This window comes from Lynx rufus, unplaced genomic scaffold, assembly GCF_022079265.1.
Source record: "Lynx rufus isolate CCGP_SWC_20201006 ecotype Redwood Valley unplaced genomic scaffold, mLynRuf1.p SCAF_15, whole genome shotgun sequence".
In the NCBI taxonomy this organism is placed as follows: domain Eukaryota; kingdom Metazoa; phylum Chordata; class Mammalia; order Carnivora; family Felidae; genus Lynx; species Lynx rufus.
In genome coordinates, this window is record NW_025814829.1 from 8,458,585 (window position 1) to 8,484,249 (window position 25,665).

Genomic DNA, 25,665 nt, shown 5'->3' on the forward strand with positions numbered 1-25,665 from the left:
GATATGTAAGAGAGCAGGTGTAACACTCATAACAGCATGGTTTCCTAGAGCAAAAAAGCTATAACGAACCCATATTCATCTCCAGTAAAATGGATAAACTGTGGCAAACTGATGTATGAAATACTTTACATCAGTGAAAAAGAATGAAATGTAGCTATATAGCAAGTTGTTAAAAAAAAACACATGGTATAATTTACACACCTATAAAAAGACGTATATATAAAGTGCCTAATCATGCAAAACTAGCTGCTTAGGCATATAAATATATGTAATAAAAGTATAGATCAAAGTGAAGAAATTATTAAAAATTTAGGATAGCAGATACCTCTAGTTAGGAACCGAAAGCACAGAATCATTAAGAGGGACACGTAAGACTCCAAATAATAGGAGTATTTTTTTTTTTAATTTTTTTTTCAACGTTTATTTATTTTTGGGACAGAGAGAGACAGAGCATGAACGGGGGAGGGGCAGAGAGAGAGGGAGACACAGAATTGGAAACAGGCTCCAGGCTCTGAGCCATCAGCCCAGAGCCTGACGCGGGGCTCGAACTCACTGACCGCGAGATCGTGACCTGGCTGAAGTCGGACGCTTAACCGACTGCGCCACCCAGGCGCCCCAGGAGTATTTTTTTCTGTAAGTCAGGTGGAGAGTACATTGTGCCATTATTATTATAAATAATATTCTGGTGTCTGTATCTGCTTGACACATAATTGAGGTAACATTTTAAAAACATACAATATATAAAACTGTAAGTGTGGTGCATACAATAGAAACGTTAATATAAAATGATAGAAAGTCTAGGAGCACCTGGGTGGCTCAGTTGCTTAAGCGTCTGACTCTTGATTTCAGCTCAAGTCATGATCTTACCATCCTGAGTCCCAACCCAGAGCTGGGCTCCCAGCTGGGCCTGGAGCCTGCTTCAGACTTTCTAAACCTCTCCCCCTCTGCCCCTCCCCTGCTCTTTCTGTCTCTTTAAAAAAGAAAAAAAAAAATCTACAAAAATCCCAAAGTAAATAAAATAGTAACTAAATGAAGAGAATAATAAAAATAATAGCATTGCTAACCATAAGAAACAATGTAATAAACAGTATTAAGGGAACTTAGTAGCTATTTGTAAAAATGTAAAACTGAATCATCATCACACAAGAAGAAATTTCAAATCAATTGATACTATATTAAGGTAACGAATTACTTAATATTTAGAAAAACTTTACAAGGGTATCTTAGGTAAGAACCATTCCCCTCTAAAATAACCGCACAGAATTAATAGACAATTTAAATTAATAGACAATTTGTTACCTAGCAAAAATTATCCCAACATTTGAGATAGAGAAAGGGTCAGTACTTTAATTTCTGGCAATACAGCAAATAGAAGTTCGGGAGGTTTGTTTCACTTAAAATTTCTGGATAAAAGATTTTAAGATCTTTAAAAAAATTTTTTTAACGTTTATTTATTTTTGAGAAAGAGAGAGAGTGTCAGCAGGAGAGGGACAGAGAGAGAGGGAGAGACACAGAATCCCAAGCAGGCCCCCGGCTCTGAGCTGTCAGCACAGAGCCCGACATGGGGCTCCAACTCACAAACCATGAGATCATGACCTGAGCCAAAGTTGGATGCTTAACCGACTGAGCCACCAAGATGCCCCAAGATTTTAAGATCTTTTTAATATACAGATGACCTGGAAGAAAACACAAGGGATTCTCTGGAAGAAAGAATTGACAAGAAAGTGCAAATCTCGTGAGGGCCACAGTCAGTGTTTGTCTCGAGGTATGTATTTATTTACAGACTCTTAGAGTTTGGGTGTAACATGGTACACGATCAAGCAACTGACAACTGGGCGGCAGCAGAGTGTGAAGTTACACTGGAGAACTCTGTATAAATGCAGCACTCCTGAAAAATGACATTCTCTGAAGATGAACGAGAAAAGGAAAATGACCCTAGGAGGGAGACTTTGCCATATGTCCCTGTCTCATTCTTGGCTGTCGGTTGAGTGGAGAGACAGAGGAAAAAAAAAGTCTTTCCTGCGAGTTCCTAACAATGAACTTGTCCTCATATAGGTGTGGATGTCAAACCAAAGTTCAGTTCACAGAGGTCCCAGGTGGGCAGTACCATGAAGCTCTTGGTAGAAACAAACAGAAACTATTTCCGAAGAAATGTACCTTAAACCAGGCATCAAAAAATTCCCATACATAACACTCCAAGGAACAAAAACTCATAATCCAAAAATTAAGACAATAGAAAATGTTAAATGAAAACCATTTTAAATAACAAAAAGAAGGCTGTCGATGAAAAAATCCATCATGACTCACAGTTGACTGAATATCAAACTTTGGAATTATATAATGAAAACAACCTTTGGGCTAATTGCTGGCAGCCACAAAAGTTATTTATTTATTTATTTATTTATTTATTTATTTATTTATTTATTTAGAGGAGGAGCAGAGAGAGAGAGAGAGAGAGAGAGAGAGAGAATCTCAAGCAGGTTCTGCATTGTCAGCACATGGCCAAATGTGGGGCTTGATCTTATGAATGGTGAGATCATGACCTGAGCCAAAATCAAGATTAGGGAGCTTAACCAATGTAGCCACCCATGTGCTCCAATTATTATTATTTTTTTTATTTTTTTACATTTATTTATCCTTGAGAGACAGAGAGAGATAGAGCATGAGTGGGGGAGGAGCAGAGAGAGAAGGAGACACAGAATCTGAAGTGGGCTCCAGGCTCTGAACAAGCTGTCTAGCACAGAGCCCAACACGGGGCTCGAACCCACGAGCTGTGAGATCACGACCTGAGCCAAAGTCATGAGCTTAACCAACTGAGCCACCTAAGCGCCCCACCAAAAATAATTTTTTAAGAGAATTAAAAGAATAAAAAATGAACAGGGCAGTATCAAAATTGACCAGACTCACTTGAAAAAGAAAAAAAAAGTAGAGTGTGTATAAATAAATAAAAAAAAAAATTGAGACTAGAAATCCCATGGATTTAACAACGGAGTACACACAACTGAAGACAGACATACAAAATAGTTTTAATAAAAGTATACAACAATCAACATGAAGAGACAAGGCAAAGAAAAACATGAAATAAAGGTTACAATACATCACATATATAGAAAACATATCAAATCAGAATTTCAGAAAATTTAGAGAAGAGGAAGAAATACTAAACTTTGAAGATGATATAGTGGCTGAGATTTTTCCAATTTGGTAAAAGATATTATAAATCAAGGAACCCAAAGAATTCCAAGCAGGATAAATAAGAAAAAAAACCTACCTCGAAAGCAAGTGTTCATATATATAATTAAAAAAAAAAATAGAGAAAAAACAAGCTAATGAAAGAAACATGGGCAAAAGACGTAAACATGTAACTTATAGAGCAAGTGACTAATGATCTGAAAAGATTTTTAGGATAAATTTTTATCAAAGTAATGTAAAATTTTCAAGATGCCATTTTCATTTGTAAAATTAATGATGATAAACGATACTCAGAATTGATGAGATGCAGGACAATGGAAGCTCACATAAATTTCTAGGTGGACATGCAAATGAGATTACTCTTTCTGTCAGACATTTGGGAAGATGAATCAAAAGCCTTAAAAACATGCATGCTCTTTTTTAACCCAAGGTTTCTAAACAGCGGCATGAGTGACATTTTAGGGAAATAGTTCTTTGTTGTGGGGGGCTGTCTTGTACATTATAGTAAATTTAGGAGTGCAGAGCCTCAAGGTGGGTGGTACTAGAATCCTGTAGCACCCCCTCGCACCCCCTTGCGCCCAGTGTCACAGCCACAAATGTGTCTATATGTTGCCCAAACTGCAAAATCGCCTGTGGGAGAGAATGGTGGCTTTAAACACATTTGTAGGCAAAGGCTGAGCTGTGGGAGCGCTGCCCTCAGCACTGCTTCCGAATATGAACATTCAAAAAGATTAATTTAAGAGACAAATTAATATGAAATCACAGGAATTGGTTAAATAATAATATAGACACAGCACAGTAAAATTTATTCATGCTAACTTCTTCCACCTTTTAAAAAGGATACTTTACTATGTATTTCCCTATAGCTATTGCCCTATAAACCTCTCTTCTCCCTTTCACAGCCAAACTTATTCAAATAATTATCTACGTTTGATCTCTCCCTTACCCCACCCGCCAACCCTATTTTTTTAGTCCTTCTCAAGCTACTACAGTCCGGCTTAGTTCCTCATATGGTCATTGAATCAGCTCTTGCTAAGTAACCAATGACTTTCATTTCTCTAAATCTATGGAGCTTTTTTTAATCTTCACTTTCTTCAACTTCATAGCATCACTGGCCATGGTTCATCACTCTTACTGCATTATCTTTCCTTGACTTCTTTGATAAGCATATTCTTTTGGTTTTCTTCACGTTTACCTCCTTGACTGCTCGTCTTACTCCAAATGGCCATTAAACGTCAGCACTCCTCAAAACTTCTAGCCGCCCTCTCATTACTCTGTGGTTTTACTTTAGGCTATTTCGCTCATTTTCATGATTTCAAGGATTATTTATGAACCGAATTTACTAAATTTTATTTATGAACCAGATCTACTCGATTTTGTGACTCTGGTCAAAGCTGTTGTTTGAAGCAACAGACATGTATATTCAGCTATTTATTTAACATTTCTACTTGGATGAGTCAAAGTCATCTCAAACCCAAACATGTACAAGATTGAACTCAAGATTCCTTCCCTACAGTTGCCCCGCAAACTCTGATCCTTTTCTTTTCCCAATCTCAGTGAATAGTATCACTAAAAATTCAGTTTGTCCCTTGCAGAAACTTAGGAGTAATCAGAAAACTTTGTTTTTTCTTACTTTATCACATCCAATTCATTTTCAATTTTAACATTATGTGTATTCCTGACACTTCTAAAATTAATTCACATCTCTACAAATTTACTGTCACTCTTGTAGAATAAACTATACATTTTCTTCAGGGCAGTTTGACAATATATAACAAAAGCCTTAATAATGTGCTAGACTTTTACCAAAAAGACAAGGGATAATGATAAGTGTTGGTGAGGACATAGAGAAAAGGGGACCCTTATGTATTGTTCATGGCAACGTGAATTGGTACAGCCCTTATGGAAAACATTATGGAAAACATTATGAAGTTCCTCAAAAAATCAAAAATAGAACTACTGTATCACTCAGCAATCCCACTTCTGGATATATAACCAAAGGAAATGAAATCACTTCTCAAAGAGGTAAATGCACCTTCATGTTCACTACAGGTAACTCACAATAGTCAAGACATGGAAACAACCTATGTGTGCACTGATGAATGAATGGTTAAAGAAAATGTGACATGATACACACACACACACACACACACACACACACACACACACACACACACACACACACATATCATTCAGCAATAAAAAAGGAAATTCTGCTATTTGAGACAACATGGATGAACCCTGAGGGCATTATACTAAGTGAAATAAGTCAGAGAAAGACAAATACTATATAATTTCACTTATATATGAAATCTATACTAGTTTAACTCCTAGAAACAGAGTAGATTGGTGACTACCAGGGACTGGGGATGGAGAAAATGAAGCAATATTGGTTAAAGGGAGCAAGTTTCAGTTTTAAGATGAATAAGTTCTAGAGAACTAATGTTGCTAAGAGAGTATGTCTTAGATGCTCTCACCACACACAAATATCCCTTTGACTTCTCCATGCCAAACCTGCAGACATAGCCAGAATGACACTTGAGTAAGTACCGTTCATGCTAATTCTCATGTTCATATAATAGTGCCAACACTTCCATAATGCCTAAGATCAAAATCAGCCTCTTTCTAAGACATCAACAATATTCACTCGTTACATTTGCAGTCATTTTGGGGCTCCAAATTCTGGTAAACCTCATTTTTTGCCAAGTCAGATAAAGACATCATCAGGAGGTCACAGAAAGAAATTAAAGCTGTGATCCTATACCTAGGGATTAGGGCAAAAGTCTAGAAGCCTAAAATTTTTGCTGATACATTAACCTGATTTCCAACAACAACAAGATAAATAGAGGCATTTGAGGTTTTATTTTTTTAAATTAAGGTTAAGAGATTAACTGCAGAGAAGTGCAGATAACATACTCCAAGATCTTTGTCATTGAAGAATTCCTCAATTAGTAACTACGCAAAGAAGACTAGCATATGTTGACTTTTTGGAGACAAACTTAAAGAAGAACTTCTAATAAAGTTCAAGAATCACATTGGGACCAAAAATTGTCAAAAGAAAAATTTTACAGGCGAGCTATAAAACCTCTCACTGTCAAACAAAGATTCTGTCCTATACCATGCAGTACAGCTGCACATGTAGGGCAAACAGCTTACCTGGGGTAACGTAAATCTTACAGATAGCAGAAGGAAATGTTTGCCAGAGTCTCTTTAGAGCTGTACAGTTATTAATAATCTGACGGAAAGATCTCTCAATCCCAGACTCTACTGCAGTTACAAAATAAAAGTTTTTTTAATAGCTTACTATGCTTTATGAAAATGTGTTCTATTATGATTGTTCGTCACTCAAATGTAACATTTTGGACTTAAATGCAAATTAAGCCCTTAGGTTAATAATCATAGACTAATACGGTCAGATCTTAGCTACTGAAAATCTTGGATATATCACTGCACCCATTACTTTCAGTCACAAGTTAAAATTCACATCAGAAATCCTTTGTAAAAGCATAACTGAAAATTACTACACAATACAATAAATCTATCAGAAACAAGGCAGTGATTAAAAAACATAGATGGTGTAAATACACATATTTTAAGATTATTCCATAGGTTAAATATTATTTTAATAAATAATATTTGGCTCTGTCCTGTTTTCTAAAATACATAAAAATGAGTATAATAAATACATACATATGCAAATGCATCTATAGATCTATAATAAAAATTATCTAAACCCCTATTTTTCCTGAGGCCTACTGACTTCAAGAAGACTAATACGAGGGTAACCACAGGAAAAAAAAAATTGAAGCATTTCGGTCCCTGGTGCATTGTGAGAGAGAAAGAGAGAGAGAGAGAAAAAAAAAAAACACTTAAACTGAATACTTGATTATTGAAGGCCAACCTCATAAGCAAAATGTTTTCCCTCAATTACACCTAATTATTTAATTGTTTACATTTACTAATGAAACGAAACAAAACAAACAACTGTAAGGGGCTGTTTTTCAGCAAGTAAGTAATCATCAATCAACATGTACAGAAAGATTCTTAAAATTATATGAAGCTGGTCTGTTGAAATAGAATGGCATATTTTATCCCAATCAATGCATAAAAGTAAAATTATCCATAACTGAGGCATGTTTCTCTGCTGTACAGTTCAGCTGTAATGATCCCCACACACTGCACTTGCACATCAATTATGATAATCATAATCACGGTCGTTAAGCTGAATGTTCATTATTATCAGGATGCTGGTGACAGCAGATTCAATCACCGGGTGCAATGGGCAAGCAGTCACAGTCCCACCCAAGTTTCTGCAGACAGCGATGTGCCACATTAAATCTCTGATGTGTTCCACATCCCACTCCATTCCAAAAGCTGTAGACGGTAAAGGTCAACTTTATGTTCTGTGCAATATGCTTAGGTTCTCTAAATTAATTCTTCGGAGTACTAGATATTTTTATGCTTTGTAGCTTATGAAATCCTGTTTAGGACGAAAATGTATGTGAAAATAACAAAAAAGGGCTGCCCTACTGTTGTAATTCACCTACAATAAGGCATATGAAGAAAGGCTCTATGGACATGAGCCATCTTAAAAGTCTCTTCCTGAACTCCGCAAACATGGGAAAACATGAAATCGTTCCATTAAAATCAATTGTTTAAAATGCATATGAGAACTCATTCCAATTTAGATAAAGGCCTTAGACTATTACTTCTGCTTCAGTAAATATGAACATATGTGAATGTTTTGACAACCAAAAGAATGTTTCTAGTACACTGTATTTTTGTATTGTCCAACTCTTTTAGATCTACCCAAATAGATTAAATTAATAGTGACTGACTGGTATATACTCCTTATTGAACTTCACTTTTATTTTAAAGATTGATATCAGCATGACAAAGGATTTATAAATACAAATTATTTACCTGAACTTAAAAAGTTTGACCATTTAAGACACAGGCCTACCAATCTAACAACTTAAGTTGGAGCATTTTATGAATAGATTAAAGAAATATGCGTAAGTGATATGATATGTTTTATTATATTTTTTCTTATAGATTTCCATGCTTTTAAGAAAAATAATATATATGTTAGTTTTCATTATTGATTTTCATACTATGAAGAAAAAACTGTACTATTTGCTCTCCATGTGTTGACTTTGTGATGTCCTTGTATAGTGTTATTTGTATCAACAGCATTAAACATAAAACAAAAATACCAAATAATATTTTATATTTAATTGAGTTAATGTGAATGTGATTAGAGAAACAGTATCTAATTAACATTTGATTTTCTCTTAACTGATACCTTTCAACATCGTGTAACAAATCATTTGAAAATTATAACCTCCATGCCTATAGAAGATAGAAGAGAAAGGGATGATCTTAAAACATGATGGAAAATGTGGAGAAACAGGAACCACCTATATTTAATTGAGCTGTTTCTTGGCTGAAATCAATTTACTGCTTTCAACTCAATGTCATGTACATTTAAATGTTTGTAAACAGTCTGTCTTCCCACAGAAGAAGCACAAACCAGGTCAGCTTTCCTTCTTCAATATTTGGAGCTTAATAACTCTAGCTTCCCTAAAACTATCCTTACTCCACTAATAATGAATAAATTGTTAACTACAACCTCAGTAATCAAGAAAAAAGTTTTATAAAAATAAAGAAAAAGAAGCCTACCTTTAGTAGTTTACTGGACCCAATTCTCACCCAAATCACTTAATATCAAGTCAAAATATAAATTATGTCTAATAGTTGTAAGATTTAACATATAAACAACAAAATGTCTCCCCCTATATTGTGCGGATTACATTAGCCACACAGAAGAATGATTTGTTTATTTAATATGGTTATTTGAAGAGGTTAGAAAGTAGTAAGAAATAAGGAAGGAATGGAGAGAAGAAGGAATTTCAATTTGTTTTTAGTATTTTTCTACATGGTTTTATGTAGCGTTAAGTAGATTCATGATTTAATCAGATTTTTTTTTTCAATGTATGAAATTTATTGTCAAATTGGTTTCCATACAACACCCAGGCTTTAAAATCCCTACACGTTTCCATCTTAATTTGGGGGGCCTACAAGAACAATTATTTGTCATTAACTTTTATTTATTTTTTCTTTTTCAACGTTTTTTTTTTTTTTTTTATTTATTTTGGGGACAGAGAGAGACAGAGCATGAACGGGGGAGGGGCAGAGAGAGAGGGAGACACAGAATCGGAAACAGGCTCCAGGCTCCGAGCCATCAGCCCAGAGCCTGACGCGGGGCTCGAACTCACGGACCGCGAGATCGTGACCTGGCTGAAGTCGGACGCTTAACCGACTGCGCCACCCAGGCGCCCCATTTGTCATTAACTTTTAAAGTATGTATACTTTCTAAAAGTATGCAGAGGCACACAATGATTCCTCAAAAGAACAAAATAAACTATTTTTCACTTTAGCGAGTAACCAAAAGTCTCTGTATGTCCATGAAGTTGCTTACTTCAGTAAGACAAATGCATATTCTTTTTTTTAATGTTTTATTTATTTATTTTGAGAGAAAGCGTGTGTCTGCACGTGAGAGAAAGCCAGTGCGGGGGAGGGGCAGAAAGAGACAGAGGGAAAGAGAGAATCTTAAGCAGGCTCCATGCTTAGCCTTGAGCCTGACCAGGGGCTCAATCCCACCACTGTGAGATCATAACCTAAGTCGATATCAGGAGTCAGACATTTAACCCACTGAGCCACCCAGGCACCCCAGATAAATGCATATTCTTGGAATGTCAGAATGTATGAGGTGAATCTGTCATATAAAACCAAAAAGAACCGTATTATTTTAGGAAAGAAACATTTGCACAAGAATCTTTCTTACTGTAAAGTAGCTTAATGTCCTAAGGTAAGTCATTTATGTTTTAAAGAAATGAACACTTCCTTGAATTAAATAAAATGGTGAGAGGGCATAAGAGCAAAAGATGTTTATGTCAAATAGAAATAAGATGTAGATCATATTATGCACATTCAAAATATGAAATTAAATAGTTTGAAAATTATATTTAGCTTATATTCTAAATGGTTGCATATTAGGTAAAAGCAAATGCCTAGAATACATCATCACCAAATATTTAGGTTTGCCAATCAAGGAGTTAGGAAGAACTACTCACTGTACACATTCCTTATGCTGTGGAATTATTATTTAGTATTTTAGAGATCATTTTTTAAGAAAGATGACTTAGTAGGTGAAAAGAAAAAGGCACTTTCTAAAGAATCCACAGCATTCCCCAGTAACTTACCCTTGGTAATCCCATGGTTACAATATCCTAAAAAAAGACTTTTTCTTAGAGTTTAGTAAAATAAAGAAAGATCTCATTTTTCTTAAGGGTCTAACATGTTTCTTCCTCTTGAGTAATGAGGATATGTCTATAACTTGTGTTTTCCTCTTCATCTTCGTCATCTATAAGCTGAAATTCCTGCTGCCACTGCAGTCATGTTCCCTTTATTTTGTGAGCATAGACAACTGTTCTCATTTAAGATCACTTTCTCTTATTTTTATTTCTCAAATATAACCTTTGCTGTATTTGCCTTTTAGTATGGTGCCTTAAATCCTTTTGGAAGGAGGCCGTGTGTAAATGAATAAATCCTCATTGACAGACTATTAATAGAACCAGTATGTCTAATATACTATATAGACCTCAGTGGCTTTAACCCTTTTCCAAAAAGTCACTTACAACTTCACTTTATCTGTGTAATTATTTTTGTAATTAAGTTACAGTTTCTGTTAGATAATAGGACAAACACACAGTAGCAACTTTCATTGGCCTCATATTATACAAGAAATCTTGGTGTTTTTCCTCTTTAGAAATTTTTATGTAAATGCTAACAAATATAACTCTGGAGTCATTTAATATTTATTTGCCTCTTCTTTTCTATATCATATTATATATTCCTATCTATCTATCTATCTATCTATCCATCTATCTATCATCTATCTATCTATCATCTATCTATCCATCTATCCATCCATCTATCTATCCATCTATCTATGTATCCATCTATCTAGCTATCCATCTATCTATCATCTACTTCTCCATCTATCCACATACACACAGAGGTTGAGAGAAAACAACCAAGCGCTGATCTCCGTGCCTGAGAAGTGGACTCTACTCTGTAATCGCAGATTCAAACTTTGACCCTGACTGGCTTTGGCAAAGCCATGATGCATGTCAGAGATCATAGGGTGGCTGACATATAACACTAAAAAACAAAAACACAAACCTTTCACTGCCACAAGTCGGCAGTGTCATGTATACATAAAATAGCTATAAATAATTTTATAACCAGGAAAGTGTTAGCTGCAATGAGAATATTTATATTTGTTGCAATTGGTGCATATTTTTAGCCTTTCCAAAGGGACATCATTTTTAAATGTTCACCAACTTACCTTGTCACAGATCCATTTCTTAGGATTTTCATCTCTAAAATGTTGACTTCCGTAAGAACTGGGACCATACTTGCTTGATGAATGCATTAATGGGATGTACTTTTTATTTTTATGGTAGGAAGAAAATGGCAAAAACCTGAAAGAATATTTAAGTGATATTGTTAATTTTATATCTACAGATATTTGATTTAAAAAATTAGAATTAAGAGAAGTACTAAAGCATAGTGAAAATAAAACATGGCTTGGAATCAGAATACCTGGATTCCACTTCAACCTCTGCCACTATCTCTGTTACTAACTTTTATGAATCTTCATGTCTCATTCAGTAAATGGAGATATCAAACTTTTCTCACAGAATTTTTTATAAGTTTCAAATATCTTGGAAATATAGAAAAATTTTAATAAACTTATTAATGATGCCAAGTAACTTACTTAAAATTTATTGTGTGAACAAAAACTTTCTTAATTTAAAAATGGTATCCAAAAATGAAAAGGATGCCCAGTATAAAAAATTCTCATTGAAATGGGTTGTCTTCAAATATACTTTCCTTTTTTTATTGAGGTATAATTGACAAGCACGGTTATATCAGTGTCAGATGTATAGTATAATTCAATATTTGTATATATTGTGAAATGATCATCACAGGTCTAGTTAATATCTGTCACCATACACGGTTACAGAATTTTTTTTCTTGTGATGAGAATTTTTTAAGATTCATTCTCTTAGCAACTTTCAAATATGCCACACAGTATTATAAATGAGAGCATTATGCTGTACATTACATCCCAATAACTTACTTATTTTATAACTGGAATTTTGCACCTTTGTGACTCTCTCCACTCATTTCATCCACCTGCCCTCCGCCCCCTATCTCTGGCAACCACCAATCTGTTCTCGGTTATCTATCAGGACTTTTTTTTTTTTTTTTAAGATTTCACATATAAGTCAGATCATATGGTATTTGTCTCTGTCTGACTTATCTCGATTAGCGTAATGCCTTCAAAGTCCATGCATGTTGTTGCAAATGGCGAGATTTCATTCTTGTTTATGGCTGAATTATATTCCATTGTATATACCACATATCCTTTTTCCATTCGTCCACTGATGGACAAGACATTTCCATATCTTGGCTATTGTAAATAGTGTTGCAGTGAACATGGGGGTGAATATGCTTTTCTGAGTTAGTGTTTTTGTTTTCTTCAAATAAATCCGTAAGTGAATCTGCTGGATCATACAGTAGGGAGTTCTAGTTTTAATTTTTTGAGGAACTTCTACACTGTTTTCCACAGTGGCTGCACCAATTTACCAATTTGCATTCCCATCAACAGTACACAAGAGTCTCCTTTTGTCCACATCTTTGCCAACACTTGTATCTTTCCGACGGGTGTAAGGTGACTCCTTGTGGTTTTGATTTGCATGTCCCTGATGATTAGTGATGTTGAATATCTTTGCATATACCTGTTGCCCATCTGTATGCCTTCTTTGGAAAAATGTCTATGTAAGTCCTCTGTCCGTTTTAAAATTAAACTGTTTCTCTTTTTGCTATTAAGTTGTATGAGTTCTTTACATGTTTTAAACATTAACCTCTTATCAGATTCATGATTTGTAAATGTTGTCTCCCATTAAGTAGGTTGATTTTTCATTTTGTTGATGGTTTCTCTTGCTGTGTAGCTTTTTATTTTGACGTGGTTCCACTTGTGTATTTTTGCTCTTGCTGCCTTGGCTTTTGGTGTCAAATCCAATAAAATCATCCCTAAGTCCGAGGTCAAGGAACTCACTATGATTTTTTTCTAAGAGTATTAATTAAGGTTTCAGGTCTTATATTCAAGTCTTTAATCCATTTTAAGTAAACTTTTTGTGTATGTTGTAAGACAGTAGTTCAGTTTCATTCTTCAACTCACCCAAATAATGAAGGCATCTTTGGCAGGGGTTATGAATAACGGGGCTTTTCAGTCACCCAGATCTGTATCCACATCTTAGCTTTGCCCTTGCCAGCTGTGTTCCCTTATGGATGTTACTTGACCTCTATATGAGATTTTACTTCCATCCAGGGTTGTTGTAAGGAATGAACAAGTAGAAGTAGCTTGTTGTCACAGCCACCATTATCATTATCATCATCATTCTTATTCTAATGTGTTACCATGATCAACATAAAAGATCAAAATTTTAAAATCCACATCTAAGATTTTGATGTAATGTGGTGAATTGTTAAAAAACCTCACCAGAACCCTCTGAAATAAGAGTAAAGAAAAAAAAATTATAAATCTACAAGAAGAAAGAGGACAGGAGAAACAGCAGATTAAAATACCAACAAATTTTGGGCAGGTGAAAAGCAGATAGATAATTCAAAACGACTGAAATCGCAGTTCCAGAAAAGGGAGAGGCTAAAGGGAAAGGTCAATGTTGCACAACCTTGGCGAGGCTCAGGGAAAAAAGCTACAGTTATTGCAGAAGGTGAGAGTGAGGGATAAAACTGGAAACAGATTAAAAGTCTACGCAAGGAGTGATTAAATCCCCAGGTTCCTCTCCCAGTCCATGCATCCATGAGAAGAGTTTATTGTCAGAAACTTTACACTGGAGAGCTCTGGTCTCAGTGGGAGCAGGTGGCAGGCCAAGGGGGAAGCACCAAATGGGATATATGGGTTTTAAATCAGTGTCTACTCAGTGAACTCTTCCCTTGCTCATGTCTATGTGAACTGGCAGTGGGACTTAAACACTTCATCTGACTAATGCATCTTCTCAAAAGATCTTGGAAATGCCCAGAGAAACAACTTCAAATTTCGGCATTTGAAGATTTCTTAATGGAAAGCCTATCAGTCAAAAAGCCACACTCACACACAACTACAGTTTCTAGTCTGATTTTTAGAGTCTCCTTTAATATGAATGTAAGAATGGATTACCAGTTGGGGGAAATACCAACGTGAAAGACAGACACATCTCCAAGCATAAAAGATAATCTGGAGGAAAGAAATCTAATGAAGGAAACAGGAATATACTTCAAACACTTTTCATTAATGTAATCAAAGAAGATATGGTACTAATGAAGTTGGAGTTTGATGCTTTTTTAAATAAAAGAAACATTTAGAGAAAAAGATGTGGGCAATAAAAAATATATATTATACAGTGAAGTGGAATATTCTGCTGAGAAGAATATTCTGAAATTCAGACTTTGGAAAAACAAAGTTGAAGTTCAACAGATGTATTGACCCTAACCATTTGTCAATATTTTCATATATATTACCTCATTTAATTAACACAAGAAAGGCTTTTTAATAAAATCTAAATTCAATTGAAAATTTGTTTCCTTGCCATTACGTTCATAACTTTGCTTTAAAAAGTAAGGGGAAACAAGCATTATTTCATCAGTTTTCACACTTCTCTATAATTTATTTTTAATGTTTATTAATAAACTGCTCTTTAATATTTTTCCTAATGAAAAATTCTTAGGAAAAATTTGTTTAAAATAAAAATAAACAGAACACAGAGCTTTGAATCACACAAGATTACACACGCATGTATTACATATGCTCCTGGGAAAAGAGCTCTCATATAAGACAGATTATGGTCCTTCCAGTACTAATTTGCACATGGGATGGACATCACACGCACAAAAATTAATGTGGCCCCAATGTCCCTGAGTATACAAGAGGGGTGCTGTGAGCCGGCTGCTGCACTTACACTTTTTATCACTTCTGAATTGCATTTTAATAGTACATTTTTCTTTTGTGTCTGAACAAAATTTGCTTTCTCAAGGGAATGGATGGCTGAGAAGACAAGGCTGAAAGACTAAGTACTTTCCTGTCCACGAGTTAATTTTACTTTCATTCAGCCATAATGTTTCACTGAAGGAACGTGTATGCATATTCTTAAGTGTATGTATGTATGTACGTGCATATGTAGGTAACGTATTAAAAATATTTAGATGTTTATAAATATTTTTCAAATATTTAGCTTCAAATTAGGAATCAATTATTTAATTCTTAAATAGGATTTGCTCTGTAAAAGTACAAGTAGCTATGAAAACCCTAAAAACATCAATTTAGCTTATAATCAAACTTTTAGAAAATATCAATTACTTTTTGAAATGTTATCTTTTACCAATTTTAAATAGATACTCAGATGCACTTCTTGCTTGCAGTCATTTCTTTTCAATTGGATGAATAGCATATAAAGAAGATACAGGTTAGCCTATTATTTTTATAATTTCATCAAAGATTCAGATCTGGAATAAATTCTAAAATACATTGTGGACAAACAGTGGCTTTAAAAACACATCACTACCTGAACGTGTGGGCATTTAGGGAAGAATCTGTAAGGAATCTCGGGAAGCAAAAATTAAAAACAGTCAATTAGCTTCAGGGAAAATGAGTCCCTGAGTATACTTACTATATTTTCCAAAAAAAGAAGACTAATGAATTATATATTTTTTCTCTCTGATAACTCCCTTTTATTACCCCTTTTTTATATTCCTACTATTGCCACTCACAATGCTAGGTTTTCCTCCAACTCATTTATTTCACTGCCAAATAACTGAAATCTACAAATTATGAACCCCTCTTGCCTACTGATTGAAGCCTATATTCTTCAGTCCATCTGTCAAGCTTCCTAGAATGCACTTGATCTGTCCACTTTCCATCATTCCTTATCTGCCATCCCACTGACGCCATTCTCCTTTCTTTCTTTCTGTCTTTCCATCCTAGGCAACCTAATTGTCCCAATCCAGGCCCACACTGATTCCCCTACTGTCCTAATATCCACTCATTAAACTAACATTCAATGAAGCTTTTATATACTAAGCACTTTGGAAAACATTGAGATAGAATGATGGAAGATGGACTATACCTAAAAGAAATTCTTGCCTAATGGTAGGGGGTAGAGAATAAGACAACACAGAATGTGTTAAGTTGTGTGATGGATGTATGCACAAGAGGTTACTAAGGTACAGAGGAAGGTTTATGTCTGCATGTGCATATGTGTTTGTAATATGCCAATGTGCATGCTTATGTTTTGGGGTTACTGGAAAGCAGTTGGGAGATGGGACATGGAAAAGTTATCTTTCCAGGCTGTGTTTGCCAGAGCTGAAAGACAAGTAGTCAAGTTAAGAAGTTGGTAAAAGCCAATTTAGACAGAAGAAACAATATATACAAAGATACAGAGGTGAGTTAGAACAGAAAAAGGAATTCCGAACTGAGAGGGTTCAACACAGCTGGAGATTGGGTTCTTTATAAAGGACACGAAGTAGATCATGGAGAGCCTTTTGGTAAAGATGACTATACAGTAAATAAGAAGAATATGTACAGTTATATATTACAGATCTTTATAACTTGCAAAGCATTTGTTTTTATGTTTACATGTATATAAATTTTGACACTTGATAGGGGAGTTATGCAAGCTGCAATGGATTTTAGCTGGGTAAATCACCCCAAGATGAACATGGTGATAACAATTTATAGATACCAAGGTACATGCTTATGGAACAGGTCTCAAACACTGAACATGCCCTAGATCAGCCCTCCTAGTAAAATACATGTATTAACACAAAGCAAGATAAAGGGATACTTTATTCAGGATAAAGGGACACTTTATTGCAAGTTAGGAATTTGGTTCCAGACCACAATGAATTCTCCAAGAGCTATGCAAAAGATGCAAATAAGATTGTGTGTGTGTGTGTGTGTGTGTGTGTGTGTGTGTGTGTGCGCGCGCCTAGGCCAGAGGTAAGAGAAATAGCAAAGCACAGCAAGACAATATCTAACCTGAGTTTTAATAAATGGGTCAGACTTCATTAGACAGACACAGAAATTGAGAAGAGCATGCATTTCAGGGACTTGTATGAGTAGATGCTCAGAGGTAAAAGCCTGGAACACACATGTAGGGTCTTATAAATTATGTAGCTAATCTTCCCGGAAAATAGAAACAACACTTTTCATGGGGTACATACCAGCTCCTATGAGAACAGGCTAAGCTTCAACAGTTTTATCTTACTTAAGGTCTATAGGAAATACTGTCTCAGTTACTTTATTCTTTCCTCACAGATACTATTGCCAAACTGGGGCTCATCATTGGGCTCTTGGCCAATCCTCTCTTTGAAATGCAGACTTGACCACAGCATTACAAAGGCTAATCAATACTGGGGATCAAGGAAAGGTAGCCTGTGACCATGTCTCATAGCTCTCTCTTTGTTGCTAAATCAGATGCCTTGAGATCCTTTCATTCCAAGACATGCCTGACATTTTTCACCTTTTACTGAAAAAAATATTTTTTTAATAAATGAATTATAAGATAAATACAGGATTCTTACATAAGTGACTATCAATACATCCACTTTTTCATGTGGGAAAAGGAAATAAAAATACTTTTCCATCATCTCAGATCAGTTATAAAATGATTTAGTCTTCAAGTTTTTAAAATCTCCTACACTTCATAGACAAGAAAATGTAACGTAATGAGATGATAGCATAGCAAATAAGGTCTTATGAATTTTATTGACTTAATATTTGAGTAATTGAACTTCATATGTGCAAGCAGTAGTTTACTTCTAACTCTATTAAGAGTGACTTCACGATAATATTGTTTCTTAACCATGTACTACTGAGGTAAAAAATGACCAAAGTCTCAGAAAATCAGTAATCGGTTTGGCCTTATATACTACACAGAGAGGGAGTCACGGCAATTATTTTTTCTCATAGCAATAATGGTTGCCATAAAAGTTTTCTCGTAGCAGAATTGTAGAATATACTCAAAAGATCACAAGTTGTGTTAATAAAATCTTAGTTTATGAGCAGCCCATCCCAATCATTAACAACACTGGTAGGACAGACACTCCCTAATGGGGATGCAGGAGTGAGTGCTGGAATTCATCCCAGGATCTTGGCTTAAAAGGCACATCTAAAATACTTTCAAAAAAAAAAAAAAAAAGGAGCAAGGATTCAGAGCTTTGAAATGTTCAAAATAGAATAGTTATTTAGTTGGTGGTGAAGAAAATAAAATAGGAGGAAAAAAAAAACCACTATGGGCTAATTAAAGGAAGGCATTTCCTTTAATTCCAGAGGGAATCCTCTGTAGTCTACAGAAGTTAATTTGACAAGCAAAGACACCTGGGTGTAAAAGTTTGGAGGGAGGTGATGAAAGAACTAAAAGATTAAACATGAATCAAGCAAATTGATTTAATCTAATAAACCAATCAACAAACAAATAGTTTTCATGTTATCTTAAAAGTACACCTGTTCAAAAATGATTCTATTAGACTTTAATATTATCATCATTATTATAACATAGAAAATACTAAGTTTAATGTTTTGAGGGCTAAGTTATAACCAGTTCATTTCTGGTCTCATTATCAGATGACTCAGTTCTCATTAACTAATCATAGCTTTTTTTTTTTTTTTAAAGATAAAGTATTTTGAAAAAAAAAACACATAATTGGAAATATGCAAATTATTTTTGTCAATTATATTTGAAATAGGATGAGGTATGTTTTAGATTTGTAGTATGTATAATTAATAGTGAATATTGAATTAATATAATGAATAATGAATGTATATCATTTTGCTATATATGTAAGTGAAATTATGCTGTACCTTTTAAACTTATACAGTGCTACGTCAATTATGACTCCATACTGAATAATTTTAGCCCTTTTAAAACACTAACCAGGTTAACTGACTCAGGTATGATTCATAAAAAAGGTCCATAAAAAGCTGAATATTTTTCCTTTAAATACAGAATAATCTAAATTTTAGAATAAACTTAGCAAGTCTCTTTTTCATTACGTTCAATACGAGAAATAAAGTATTTTCACTGTATATATTAAGAATCCAAATTTCCAAATAAACTTAACATGTAACTCATTAATACCAACAGAAAGACCTCAAAACATAGTCTACTACTCTATTAAGATGTTTTAGTTGAGTCGAATTTTGGTTGAAGAGATGTTAATAAAATGAGCAACAAACTGGAATAGGAATTAAACAGACTTCGTTTCTGGATGAAGACAGCTTTCACTGAGATTTTAATGTAACCATAGCTCTAAGTGTTTAATACATAAAGTATTTTAAAATAAGAGTGGAATTCATAGTGGAAATTTAAAACTCATAAACTATTTAAGCAGCAATATCAATAGCACAGGTCTCTTCCCTAGGGTGGAGACAGAAATGTAATATTTAAAGGACTCAAATGGCAAGATTATGTGTTCAACTCGACAGTGAGCTTATATTGCAAGCTTCTAAATTTAAGTGGGAAGACATATTTTGCTCTTCTCCTTACATTTTTCTTGGCTTAAGAGGAATCGAATTCTTGGATATATTGTTATTATTAACAATCTCAAGGCATGCTGATTCACTACCTTTATTAGAGCTATGTAACAACTTTCGGACATATGTTTTGCAGAGTTGACTTTTCTGTAGTTAATTGTGAAAAATCTTAAAAAAAAAAAGAAAAAAATAACCTTGCTAAAAGATACTAAATTTAAATGTTCTAGCGAAGTAACATTTCACACAGGCTCTTCTTTTGGGCCATTTATGTCAGATGTTTTAAACTAACAAAGGCACCAATATAGCTAAAAAGGATAAGCTCAGATATTTTAAGGACTTGTGTAATTGATATAAAAGAACATAGAACTGTGCATGTTAACCATAGTGAAATTAAAATTAAAAACTTAAAGAAAACAGTTTTATTAAACTAAGTAAAAAACTAAATAAAAGCTAAGGGGGAAATAAGGCCACAGGAAACACTTGTACAAATCATTGTTGAGAATGTCTAAGGAAAAAAATAAGCTGAAAATTTTTAAAAAATTGCTAAGGAAACTCAAATATTCTTTGTTGAGTAACATTCCAGAGTGGCATACTCTAGACTGTGGTCTCTGGAAGAGGGGATTCCATGGCCAACTATACTATCAGATCTAGGAAGCCAGGAGATCTCTATCTTGTTTATCGCTCTGTCCCCAATGCCTAATATAGTGTGCCTGGCACATATTAGGCATGCGATAATATTTGTTGAATGAATGAGTGAATAAGTTTGCAAAAGGCTATATATTATATTCTACTTCTTTGCAGTTTACACTAAATAAAAGTATATTTAAGACTGAGATGCCCTATAAATGCCAAAAAAAAGTTTAACTGTTTTAAATATAACTTTTTCCCAAATTTATCTGATAGAAAATTCACTAACATCTTGCAGATTAGTGTTTTAAGAGACACAGTTTGGAAAATGCTATTGAAAGTAAGAGAAAGAAAAACAGAGTATAGGTTTGCCTATTACCGAGAGTAATAGGAAAATGTTAATAAAGATCAAAGAGAAATCACAATTGAACTCACTTTCTTTTGTTTGACTTTTCTTTCAGTGAGAATAATTTTGGTGACCAGATAAAGACAAAACAAACAAGACTCAGTTCAAGCTCAAGTCAATATTAAAAAAAAAAAAAAAAAAGGAAAAACTTAACACCTACCATTTTTCAAGCATTGTGGTCTCAGTGTACTGTGTAAGTCATGGGCTATATTCTTGAGGAGCTTATCACCTAGAACAAGGGTCGCCAATATTTATATCCAGAAGGGCTAGGCAGGTAACACCAGTGAGTTAGACAAAAAAAATAAGAAGGTAAGCTTCAATTATTGCCATGTGAGACTGTGGGCCCACTGTTTCTAGATCATCTAGGCTTTATTTATTTTTTATTTATCTTTTTTTTTTTTTACATTTATTTATTTTTTTGAGAGATAGAGACAGCATGACCAGGGGAGGGGCAGAGAGAGAGGGAGACACAGAATCCGAAGCAGGCTCCAGGCTCTGTGCTGTCAGCACAGAGCCTGATGCGGGGCTCAAACCCACGACCCGTGAGATCATGACCTGAGCCGAAGTCGGACGCTTAACCGATTGAGCCACCCAGGCGCCCCAAGATCATCTAGGTTTTAATAAAAACTGGAAAATCTGGATTTAAAAAAAATAATTACCATTTTTAATTACTTTTCCATTAATATAATTTTTAGAAAATTGTAGCATCCAAATATAACATACCTGGAGACTATGCAGCTCAGAAGCCATTAAATTTTGCAACCTCTGGTTTAAATTTTACATGTGTGCATCTAAGCATTTTCAATGATTTCAAGGTCTCTAACCGAATTATATCTCAAGTCACTGAGCCAACCTTTGGATTAAATCACCAAATCATTATCAGTTATTTTTAAGAAATTGTGACTGTACCAAAGATGTTACAAAACGAATTTAAAAGCAGAAGAATACAGATTCTACAATCCATAGGTGGCTTAATTTGGTGTTAATTTTCAGCACAATTCTAGAGTGTAATATTAAAATACAATCCTAGAAAAGTGGTGACATATATATATGGCATAGACACATATGACACTGGCACCATTTAATCTTAATAATTTAATATGTGTTTGTGTTTCCATATTTTAAATTAAAAATAAATAGATTTTTTAATAGAAATTTAAATATTTGAATATTTTAACGTATATATATATATATATTATTACACACACACACATATATATATATAAATTTAGAAACAGGTGTATATACACATAGACATATATCACCATAGGTAAGAGTAAAATTTTAGACGTGATATGTCTGATCTTTGGCCAAGAATTTGTCTGATATGTCTGAGCTTTGGCCAAGCTCTTTTGTGATATCCTGAAGAATATGGGAGAAATAAGAATCAGCTGATAGTTAAAGAAGAAAGTAAAGCTACCAATGAATGACTTCTCAATGGCCAAATCCAAAACATACTTTTAGTTCTCACTTGACTTGACTTCTACGTCAGGCTGTTCATCCAGTCCTTGTAGTGAATTTTCTTTACATCTGTAAAATATCTCTTTCTCCTCTTTGCTTTCCTAATTTCTTGACAGACTTACCATTTTCTGCCAATACCTTGAATTGATGACTCTTATCTTAGCCATAACTGTGCATTGAATCACCTGGGCATAATCACAAACACATCTGCCTACTGAGTCAAAATATCTGTGACTGGGGAAGGCACATGTATATAATTTTAAACCTCAAGGTGATGTAGATGAGCATCCTGACCGTAGTCCTAACATGAAAGCAACCCCCAGAAATTTGTACATTTCTCTCTTGATAGCTTCCCTCTAGCAGATTCTTCCACCACCAAGGTTTTAATTAATTCCTCTACAGTGATGATTTCTAAATCCTTATCTCTATATACAATGTTTTTCTTTAACTCAAGACCAGTATTTTCAAATGCTCACTAGGAATATCTATCTACCTAGATGCGCAATAGGAATCTTAAAGAGCTGCCCCTGAATTAAGCTTATATCCAAAACCTCCATCCAATCAAACCTATAATTCCTATATAGACATACTTCATTTTATTACACTTTGCTTTAGTGATCTATTCAGATATCGTGCTTTTTGCACACTGAAGCTTTGTGGCACCCTGTTTAGAGCAAGTCTATCAGCGCCATTTTTCTAACAGCATTTACTCATTTTGTGTCTCTGTAACACTTGGGCACTTACCACAATACATCACACTTTTTAACTATTATATTCATTATGATGATCTGTGATCAGTGATCTAGGATATTACTATTATAATTATTTGGGGGCACCATGAACTACACCCATGTAAGACAGGGAACTTAGTGGATAAATATTCTGTGTGTTCTGACTGCCCCAACAAATTGGCATTCCCCCATCTCACCCTTTCCTCAGAACTCCCCTTCCCTAAGACACAAAAACACTGCAGTTAGGCCAGTTAACAACCCTATGGTGACCTCTAAGGTGTTGAAGTAAAAAGAACAGTCATATGTCTCTCACTTTAAATCAAAAGCTAGAAATGATAAAGTTTAATGAGGAAGGCATGTCAAAGACCAAGACAGGTCAAAAGGTAGGCCTCTTGCTCCAGACAAGACAGTTACCTAGGTCGTGAAAGCAAAGGAAAAGTCCTTGGAGGAAATTAAAAGTGCTACTCCAATGAATACACAAACGAGACAGAAATGAAACAGCTTTATTTCTGACACGGAGAAAGTTTGAGTGGTCTGGATAGAAGATCGAGCCAGCCGCAGCATTCTCTTAGGCCAAAGCCAATCCAGAGCAAGGCCCTGACTCTATTCAATCCTATGAGGGCAGAGAGAGGTAAGGAAGCTGCGGAAAAAAAAGTCTGAATCTAGCAGAGGTTGGCTCGTGAGGTTATGGAAAGAAGCCAATGACATAGATGTGTAAGGTGAAGCAGCTAAGTTCTGATATAGAAGCTGCAGCAAGTTATCCAAAGATCTAGCTGAGATAATTAATTAAGGTGGCCATACTAAACAACAGATTTTCAATGTAAACGAAACAGCCTTCGATTGGAAAAAGATGGCATCTCTAAGAATTCCGTAGCTGGAGAAGAACCAATGCTTGGCTTCAAAACTTCAGAGGACAGGCTTCTTTATTGGTAGGGTCTAATACAGCTGGGGACTTTAAGTTGAAACCAATGTTTATTTACCATTCCAAAAATCCTAGGGCCTGTAAGAATTATGCTACGTCTACTCTACCTGTGTTCTGTAAATGAAACAACAAAGCCTGCATAGCACATCTGTTCACAACATTTAAGCCCACTGAATATTTAAGCCCAATGTTAAGAACTACTGCTCAAAAAAAAATATATATATATATTCCTTTCAAAATATGAACACTCGCTGACAATGTACCTGGTCAGCCAAGAGTTCTGATGGAGATGTACAAGATGGAGGTTGTTTTCACGCTTGCTAGCACAGCATCCGTTCTGCAGCTCATGGATTGAGGAGTAATTTTGACTCTCAAGTCTTACGATTTAAGAAATACATTTCATAAGCCATAGTTGCAACAGATAGTGATTCCTTTGGTGGATGTGGGAAAAGTAAACTGAAAATCTTCTGGAAAGGACTCACATTCTAGATGCCATTAGGAACATGCATGATTCAAGCGAAGAGGTCAAAATATCAACATTAGTAGGAGTTTAGGACAAGTCAATTCCAATCTTCACGGATGAGTCTGCAGGATTCAAGATTTCAACAAAGGAAGTATGTGCAGATGTGGCAGAAATGGCAAGACAACTAGAAATATAAGAGGAGCCTGAAGATTTGATTGAATCACACTTGGACGGAGGAGGGGCTGCTTCTTCCGGGTGAGTAAAGAAAGTGGTTTCTTTTTTTTTTTTTTTAATTTTTTTTTCAACGTTTATTTATTTATTTTTGGGACAGAGAGAGACAGAGCATGAATGGGGGAGGGGCAGAGAGAGAGGGAGACACAGAATCGGAAACAGGCTCCAGGCTCTGAGCCATCCGCCCAGAGCCTGACGCGGGGCTCGAACTCACGGACCGCGAGATCGTGACCTGGCTGAAGTCGGACGCTCAACCGACTGCACCACCCAGGCGCCCCAAGAAAGTGGTTTCTTGAGGTGGGATCTACTCCTGGGGAACAGGCTGTGAAGATTGTGGAAATGACAATAAAGGAGTGAGAATATCACATATTTAGTGGATAAAGCAGAGGTTTGAGAGGATTAACTCCAATTCCACAAGAAGTTATACTGTAGGTAAAATGCTATCAAAGAGCAATGCACACTCCAGAGAAATCATTAGTGAAAGGCAGAGGTAATCAATATGGCAAATTTCACTTTTGTATCAAGAAACTACCACAGTCATCCCAACCTTCAGCAACCGCCCTGATCAGTCAGCAGCCATCAACCCTGAGGCAGGACCCTCTATCAGCAAAAAGATTACACCTTGCTGAAAGCTCAGATGATGGTTAGTCTGTTTTAGTAATTATTAATTAATTAATTAACCCATTTATTTTTTGGAAAAGAATGTTTTATCAATTATCCTTATATGTTTCCATTTCTAGAGTCTGTAGAATTTTGTTTTGTTTTGTTTTGTTTCAAATTTTTGTTTAAATTCTAGTTAACATTTAGTATAATATTGGTTTCAGGAGTAGAGTTTAGTGATTCACCACTTACATATAGCAATAAAGTATTTTTAAATTAAAGTATGCACATTTTCAGACATAATGCTGTTGCATACACTTAATAGCATACTTATAGTGTAAACATAACTTTCATATGCAATGGGAAGCC

General features: G+C 35.0%; 1 protein-coding gene across 1 annotated transcript in view; it reads right to left on the bottom strand.

Annotated features, from left to right (window-relative positions):
- SPATA17 (spermatogenesis associated 17) overlaps nt 1-25,665 on the bottom strand; it is a 198,833-nt gene that overhangs the window by 46,572 nt on the left and 126,596 nt on the right. The window contains exon 9 of the mRNA XM_047077214.1: nt 11,606-11,741. Coding sequence (XP_046933170.1) covers nt 11,606-11,741 — 136 coding nt within the window. The remainder of the gene's footprint in view (nt 1-11,605; nt 11,742-25,665) is intronic.